General features: G+C 44.2%; 1 protein-coding gene across 1 annotated transcript in view; it reads right to left on the bottom strand.

Moving 5' to 3' along the window:
- The window catches only part of akap6 (A kinase (PRKA) anchor protein 6), a 140,043-nt gene that overhangs the window by 96,716 nt on the left and 34,579 nt on the right, over window positions 1-8,748 (bottom strand). Inside the window, exons 4-5 of the mRNA XM_029250634.1 lie at window positions 5,487-6,974; window positions 250-372 (exon numbers count right to left, since the gene is read on the bottom strand). Coding sequence (XP_029106467.1) covers window positions 250-372; window positions 5,487-6,974 — 1,611 coding nt within the window. The remainder of the gene's footprint in view (window positions 1-249; window positions 373-5,486; window positions 6,975-8,748) is intronic.

The following is an 8,748-nucleotide window of genomic DNA, read 5'->3' as shown; positions in this document are numbered from 1 at the left end:
TCATAACCTTAAGAATTTTCCTTTTGAAGATGTGCTATAATGCAGTCCTAAAGCTCTCATATAATGTGAGCTATAAGTGAGAGGAATCCTTATGCAGCAGTGATGATTTCGTACGACACACCGTAGGTGAGTGTACATCAGGCCTCTTATGGATGGAATTTATACTGGCGTCGTGTCGGTGTTCGGGCGGAGTTCCAGGTTTGCCCGTGTTCGCAGCCTTGCCCACACAGGGGAACGTGCCTCACTCACCAGGTGCGTCTCCAGGTACAGTTTGAGGCTGTCCGCCTCTGCTTTCGGGGGTGTCCAGTTCTCAGTGGTCTCCAGGGCTTCTTGCAGCCAGCAGATGAACTTGTCGAGCTTGTTAACAAAGTTCTGGAACACAGATTTTCAGATCGATACATCAGTTTTTGGTGACAGTCTTGAGCAAAACAATCAAACACAGAAGTTTGGAGAAAAACCTCCAGTGCCAGGAGCAGCTGTGCTTTAGAGAGAAGGAGAAAAGGGATCAAACCACATCAATATATGTTTGATAGGATGATGGAAAGCAGTAGTGGCTACTATGGTAAATGAAGGGAAAAAAATGAGTAAAAATCTGCAAATGCAAAAATTAGTGTAAAATTTACAATACTAAATCCTTAATTTACATCATAAATCCAAGGTCAATGACACAAACACTTGCTGCTATATGTGGCGATTTGAGAACTAAAGCAGATTTTTAATATGGCAATACACATTTTCAGTTTCAAAAATTTTGTTTTATTCTTCTGCATTTTACACAAGTGTAATAAATATGTAACAAAATAGTAAACTATTAAAGGGGGAGGGGAAAAAAAAAAAAAAAAAAAAAAAACCACCACTGAACTTCCATATACACATATAAAACATTCACACCATGTAATGGGGATTTATAAAAGAATGTCATGCTGCCAGGTTAAGACCCTTCATTCATTCATTCATTCATTCCAATATGATTCCAATGTGACAAGTAGTAATTGCCAATATTATTTATGAAATATGCTTCAGTGTGGCCTAATGAGTCAACATTTTCTTCCATATCACTGATAAAGTCCAAATACAAAGTTCAAATCTTAAACACAAATGTAAGGGGAAGCTGAGATGGTTTAAGATATTCTGCCAAACAAACATCTTAGGAGGAAAATTTCCAGGTTTTATATTTGCATAGATTATTGAAAATCCTTAATTACTTTTTTCATCAGTACAGCCATTTTCCAAACTGTTTACCCTGGTAAAGAGCCATGATAGCAGAAGGCTAAATGTCTTCCAGTTCCTCCTTTATACACAAAGAGAGAATCTGTCCATATTATCCAACCTGGTTGTGTCCTGGATCTCAGACCCCAAATAACTCGTCTTGATTATTGCGTTGACTAGGCTCTCCATGTTTGGCACCAGTGTTGCACGAGAACTGATCGTTTCGTACTGTAAGAGCAGCGTGGCTAATTAGGTTACAAAAAGCTTTATTTTGCTGTTGATGCCCATTTTGTTTCCAGGTTTCATAGTTAGAAATGAAGGTTTAAGGTACTGGGGAGTTTTTTTTTTTTTTTTTGAACTTCCGGGTTTTTCTTTTCATGCAGTTTGACTGTTGTTGCGCTAGAGAATGAAACACACTTTTCCGCTTGTTGTGTTCTTGAAATCCTGCTTGTTTGCAAGGAATACCCTGGTACGGCTTTGCGTTACGCTCCAGCACGCCCCCCGGACAGCGCTGGAGTCGTAGCGTTGACTCAGAGGTGTGAAGGTTCTTCTCTAAGGGTTTCCCTCATCATTGAGCTCCTCAGACTTCTCAGCCACCCTGCAGAGGAGCCTCATGTCCAGAGTTTCATGTCCCCCATCGTTTCAGCCACCACCCAAAGCTGGTGAGCGCAGTTGTGAATGGACATGTGGACCAGTGGGTGCACCAAAATCTCCACCACCACAGTGTGGTATGGTGCTACCGTGATGTAGCCGCTGGTCTAATCTGTGCAGGAAAGTCCTGATCTACCCCACCTTTACTCAGGAAACCATATCTACATCCCTCCACCTGGGAGAACGAGGCACCTTCTCCTGGGAAGAATCTATAACCTCAGGGCTGGAGGTGCTGACTTGTATAAGCGAGTCACATTTCACCATCAACAGCCAAACTGTGACATATTATCATCTGCAAGCAAAAGCGATGAAACCGTTATTTCCGCAAACTGGATCCTCTCTAATGCTGAGAAACTTTGACATCCTGACCAAGATCAGGAGGCTCCAAGCACCAAAAATGAAGAATGAAGACAACTCTCATGCCAGGAGTCCCAGCAGAGGATGGTGTGCAGAACCAGCTGGGGCACTCTGGGTTCCTACAGCACCCCATGCAGGACACCCCAGAGCAGGTACTCTTAGACCTCTTTAGCTCCTTAAAACTCGTGCCAATTCTCATTACTCGAAGTATCTTCACAAAGAGCCCGCTGTGTCGCCAGGAAGGAAGCAAAGCTGTTCCTCCTAATTCGGAGGCTCCGCCGTCTCCGGAATCGGGTTCCAGGAAAATACGAGGAGTGCGAGGCCTCGACAACTTGAGCACACCTTCCCTCAGCCCTCTTGGATGTGGATTCTTACCTCTGCAAGAAAGCGGCAGAAGAGGCCTCGTATCCCGGACGGTAGGCCGAAGGTATGACACACGCCGGATGACGTTTCATTGTTACCCACTGGTAGTTGTAAGCTGTTATTTGTAAACGTGTAGATCCTCGAACACTGGCCTTCTCGAAATATGCCTCCGTTGCGTCAATGAGTAAAGGCCGGTTTCTGTTGTGCGCGAGTGAGATTAAGGTTTTGCTAAACCAGCATACCACCACTGCCATCTTGCGCACATACATGACTTCTTCTCCCTTTTCCCAGACACACCAGTCCCTACAGGGCCAGAGCACCGCTCCCATTCCAGCACTGCACCACTGAGGGCATTTCAGACGAGCTTTCCTTCATCTGCTACGGGTTTCTACTGCCACCTGCTGCCGAGAAATACGGCTATTGTTGAAAATCGGAATCGAGACTGCAGATTGAAACCATTCCCTCCATTTGGATGAACCACGGGTATACAGGTGTTTCGGGGGAAACGTAAATAACGGCTATTTTGCGTACGCGCAAAAATGCCTGCATTAAAAAAAAAAAAGCCTTAAAATACTCACTCACTCACTCACTCACTCACTCACTCAATGCTCAAATACTGCAGAGCAACGCTTTTCTTGTAGCTTAACTTCTTTTCACATTCTGCAAAAGAATTCCTGCAGGGTGCAAAGTAATCAGGCAAAAAACTTGAAAGGCTTTCTAGCTGAAGCCATAATAATAACTGCGTTACAATAATATAATAACGCGATACTATTTGGCACATCCTGCTGTGTTCAGATCAAAACTATCATATTGCAATCACTGTTACAAATTCAAAAAATATATAAGGGCAATGAAAATATTTTTTCTTCTACAGTTTTTGGAGTACAAATGCTCTTGGAAGCCGGCCAGTCCAGCTGTGACTCTGAAAGCCGAGCCCGTCGCTGTCTGCTGTTGGCTGCCAGGAAGAGATGATGTTCGCAGCTCAAACCACCAGCTGTGGATGAACGTTTCGGTGCTGCTCTTCCAAATACAAGGGAGCGACCGAGTCTCCTACACGGCCAAGATGCTGTGTCCAAACAACCGATCGCAGTCAAAGGACTATATTCATGCTGCAAATATGACTACTTTGACATCCCAGGGCCTGGGAGTGAAATGAAGGAAGCTGGAGGACGGAGATGGACTGAAGGTAAGATATTTCCTAGATGCATAATGTCAACTATAAATATAATTCAATGCAATTACATTAAAATTACATTAATTAAATCATACATAAAGAACAGTTCTCACACTTTAGCAATTTCAGACAGCTGTCAACAGTCAACAGCTCTCAGAGCAAATGATTTGTATGCAAATTATTCCGCATCTTACATATTCTTTTAGATACTTTTTCAATCACAAGGAGATATGTAGTGGAAATGCATAAACGGAGCATGTCAGAATTTGTGTCTGAGGGCTGGCGAGGAATGAAAGAGCAATCCCCTCCCCGCCTCTCTCCGCGTCGCGCCTCTTCCCGGGGTAGGTGGGGGAGGGCGAGATGGAAGGAGAGCTCATCACGTCACACATGGCTAGGCCTCAGATGGGCCTCTGGTGGAACCTTCAGCAGCCAGCTGTCTGTTGCCATGAGGATGAAGTCATCTCCGGAGGCCGGCATGTTAATGTAATCAATCAGCCCCGAGCGTGACATGTGCCGTGTCGGGGGGGCGGGCTCCACCCACCCTGCTTTATGGCACCCCGCGAGGAGGCCTCAGCGCCTCAGCGCCTCATCCTGAGTTCTCCCAACCCTCCCATCTCGCATTCTCCACCTTGACATTCACCATTAAAGCGTCGCAAGTCACGGAATTTGTGGTAGCTATAATACTGTGTATATTAATAATGTGACGAATGTTCTTTTGGGCGATATCGCCTGAAACAAAAAGTCAGCACTAGAGCTCAAAATCTGAAATGGTTTGCCGTAAGAGGTGAGAATGCTGAGGATCCCCACACACTTTGGAACGCCGAATCATTTTCTCATCATTACGACTGTACGTTTTCCCTTTAGTACATATTCTGACGCCTGATAGAAATTGTGGAATGGAAAATAGAGACTAAAGACCCAAGTAAAATCAAATCAAATCACTACAGAAATAATGAATTCATTATTTTCACACAAGCATAACTAGCAATTTACCGGTGAATAACTGAAAGATGTCAATAATATATGTGCTGGAGCCTCCAATATTCAGTGAAGTCTGTGTTGCTATTTTTTCGTATGGTATACATAGAGAATGTGGAAAATGCCGTCTTGCCACCAGGACAAATTGATGCCACATGGGGGCGCTGTAACATTTAGGGCAAATATCACAAGCAATCAGAACTGCGTGACATCCACAAGGATGAAAACTGAACAGCTTGTAAACCAAGATTGACGCTTAGAAAAAAATTTTATAGACTAAAATTGAGCTACTGAAACTGGTCAGAGATCTTTGTGAGCCTTAAGGATTACAGCCATATAGTCTGGCTGGACCTATGCTATGAAATTGGTTATTGTGACAAATCTTAATTAGGTTATGCTATAAATACACAAGAGGAATTTTTAAAATTAAAGCAGTAACAGATAACATTTCAGATGATACTGTATTCTGAATCAAGTGCCTGTATCTTTTGCCAGAATCCGGTTCAAAGTAGATTTAAAACTGCAGGAGATGCATAAACTACTTCCACTGTCACCTCGTCTACAATGCGAGGGAAAGATTGCCCATTAAGTAGCTGAGTGGGAAAATAAATAACCTACACAAGTAGCACTGGTGTTGCAACTGATGAGTAATTCATCTACTGCATTGGCTGTTTTGCAATGCAATCGCTTCTGTCTTTTTCATATTTTAGGCCTAAAGCAGAGCAATTAAAGAAAAGGTATTTTGGAGCAGTACCTCAATCTTTCTCCATATCTCTCTGTCGTTTTCCTGGTGCTGGATGTCCTCCAACAGCTGCTGGATCAGAGTCTTGTGTGGACCGGCCTCACCTTCGGTCGCAGGGCTCCTACTCAGCCAGGAAGGTCTGTCCGTCCTGCGGGACTCGCCAGCGTTCCAGTACGCCTCGTCCTCTGACAAAAGCTCACTGATAGGGCCTGACTCGATGCTTTCGTCAAGAGAGGGAGCGATCTCGCTGGATGATGTGGGTGAGAAACGGGGAGGGAAGGCTCTGTCACACCTGCGGCCAGTCTGCAGGGGCTGCTCACTGTCCCATTCAGAGTGCAAGTCAGAGAGTTCCCAGTCGTCCACATCCTGGATGGTCTCCTCTGCGGGCCTCTGGGGCAGGGCCTTGGCGAGGGACTCAAGCTTCATGGCCAGCATCTCTGTCTTTTTCAGCTGGGAGGGCAATGCTAAGTATTCGTCGGAGCCAAACCACTGCTCTTCGTTCAGACTGGCACCAGGAGACAGTGGGGCATTCTGATCAGGAACAATCTGCGAGGCCAGGGCACAGGAGGAAGTGTCAGGGCTCTGTGGCTTTGGTTCAGGTTTGGATACATCGTCACAAGTTTCTGAATTCACAGAGTTTATCGTCAATCCGTTATCCTTCTGTTTGGGTTCAGTCGTGCACCTTCCCTGGGGGCTGGAGCTGGATGGGAGAAAGGCTAGGCGGTCATTGGCCTGGCCAGACTCTGAAGACCTCCTATGTAAGGAGGAGCGAGAGGGGACCTCTCTACTGGCCTGCTCATCCCTGCCGTTCATGACCTGTAGGCTCTCATAAGACTGGCTGACGGCATTCGGATACACGGAAGTGAGATCCAGCCAGAACTTTGATCGGTCCGGAAGGTCCAGGAGGGACGGGGTGCTACGACTCATGTTGACCTGGAACTGGAGCAAAGGGATCTGTGGGGCTTGTTTGAGTAGGGATGCTTTGTTGTCCCAAGACAAGTCTTCGGGATACATACACTTTTTAGCTGGAGACAGCTGAGTAGGGGACACCTTGTTGTAGTTCATGCAGTGCTGGATCGGTCTTTTTGCAGAAGCACTCTCAGGATGGAGAGTCTTGTTGTGCGATGAAGATGAGGAGGGAGAATCCTCCACGGGTATTTTGCCTGGGTGGTCTTTGGAGGTTGGCTCAGGAACCGTTTGGATCCCTATAATGCCGGGATCCTCCTTTACAGTTGCCTCCTGACTGTGTTGGGAGGACAAGTGCTTGGCTGCAACTGTTAGCAGACCCACACTCTGGATGAGCTCGGGGAAGTTTGGCTCCAGCTCCTCGTAGCGGTGCTGGGCCTCGAGGCCCTGGCTGTGGCCCTCTGGCTCCTCACCAGGACTGTAGTCACTCAGCTCAAATGCAGTGATGCCACAGTCCAGAGAGAAGTAGTCCTGGCTGCATTTGATGGTCAGTTGGCCTGAATCGTCTACTTCAGTGAGGGTGCCCAGCCGAGCCTAGACGGACAGCATAGACAGTGAAGTCATGTCTTAAATCCTAATTATAACTAGACATACTGAACTGTGTTTTCACAAATAAATTAATTCACTTCAATTCATTTTTATAGAGCGCTCTTCTCACACAGTGACACAAATAAGAAAAATTAAAATGCACGCAACATTATGACAAAAAATCCGAAATAGCCTTTAGGCAACCTCTAGACCCTAGTAAACCTTCCCAAAGTTTTGACTTAATCTTTGTTTCCCTTTCCAAACCTTGTGCATGTCAGTTTAAATCATTTAAAAAAAAAAGAAGGTATTATACAGTATGTACTGTATGCTGCAACAACTTAGAATTATTTAAACAGGCATATAGAGGTTTGTGAGATGGAGTCCCAGTTACAGCACAACAAGCCAAAATCTCTGGTACTTTTTTTGGTCAAATGTGCCGCTTCATAATGCCAGAAATTATGAAAAAAAACAGCAGCCTCAATGTATTCCTTACCATGAGATCATAATAGATAATGTCACGAAAGAGCATTTTTTTTTCTGTTTTTGCAGCTTTTTTTGGCATTAAATTTGATCGGATTCTTTTGTCAGTTCTGCAAGTATATGAATGAGGGTTAAAAAGTAACACCGGCATTGTTTTTATGTCATTCCTTCGCTGCAGTGTTGAGAGAACATTCCAGATATCTACGTGGGTAGGAAGTGTGTTTGTAAAGCACGCAATGTTTGTGCCAGGGCGGAGAGGAGCAGAGCCCCAAGTGCCCCGTGATGAGCAAACGCCTCCCAGTGGCTTTGTGGGGGTGGAAGTTGCTCCCGGCAACATGCTTTTACAGTAATTTTAAAACAGCAGAGACTAACTGAACAGACAGCGAGCACTTGGCTGCTTCGAGTTCACAGGATTTGATGTGTTTGCTGAAACATCACTCATTAGCTGGATAATTCTGGAGTACAATTCAAAAAGGCAAATGGGGTGTAAAAGTGTGTTATTGAGGAAACTCGGCTCATTACCATCACATGTGGAATATGTCACTTAAGGCACACAGTACTTGCTGTACAAGTTCTTGATGCCAGTTATGTGCTGTGCAAGTTCACAGCAATCTTTTCGGAACGTGCTTATTCATGGTTTTGTATCATCTTAGAATTTTTGTGTTATACAAACATAAATTAATGCTGTTAAAAATGACAGTTTGTTAAAATTGTTCCGCTTTATGAAATTGTACATCTGATGCTGCCATTGATATCCTGTTGTACTGACTGATCAAATGGATCATTTACAGCAAAATTATTTTTCCTTCCAAACTTAGGGTTCCGATTTGTTGTTTAAGAATTTGTCATTGAGTCTCTTTGTTAAATTTTTTTGGTAATAGTTGGTCAAGCATTTACATGGTTTTCACAATACACTTTTATAAAAGCTTTGAACTGGCTACAATATGATACTGGACAGTCCTTCAGGAAGGAAGGCCTCCAGATCTTTGAATGATAGATGCAAAAAATCATCATCCTCTCAGTCTACACTCCAGAACATGCCATACAGCACCAATGTGTGTTTAGACATGGTGACCTGGGAGGCCATGGACAGTTGAGTCTGACATTCAAACTGACCACAAATCTGTTCATTTGTAGCATATGAGAAGAAATCATTCCTCTTTCCACTGTATGGTTTTACTAATAAGTAATAAGGACATAATTAACTGTGATAATCCTCACAAAGTCTTGGCAGCAGATAAATCATTTCACAGATATACATAACACATGTACGCATTTTTGAACACTTGTATACATACAT

This window comes from Scleropages formosus, chromosome 3, assembly GCF_900964775.1.
Source record: "Scleropages formosus chromosome 3, fSclFor1.1, whole genome shotgun sequence".
NCBI classification, from domain to species: domain Eukaryota; kingdom Metazoa; phylum Chordata; class Actinopteri; order Osteoglossiformes; family Osteoglossidae; genus Scleropages; species Scleropages formosus.
The sequence above is the reverse complement of the archived record's forward strand: the minus strand, read 5'-3'. Positions and strand labels throughout refer to the sequence as shown.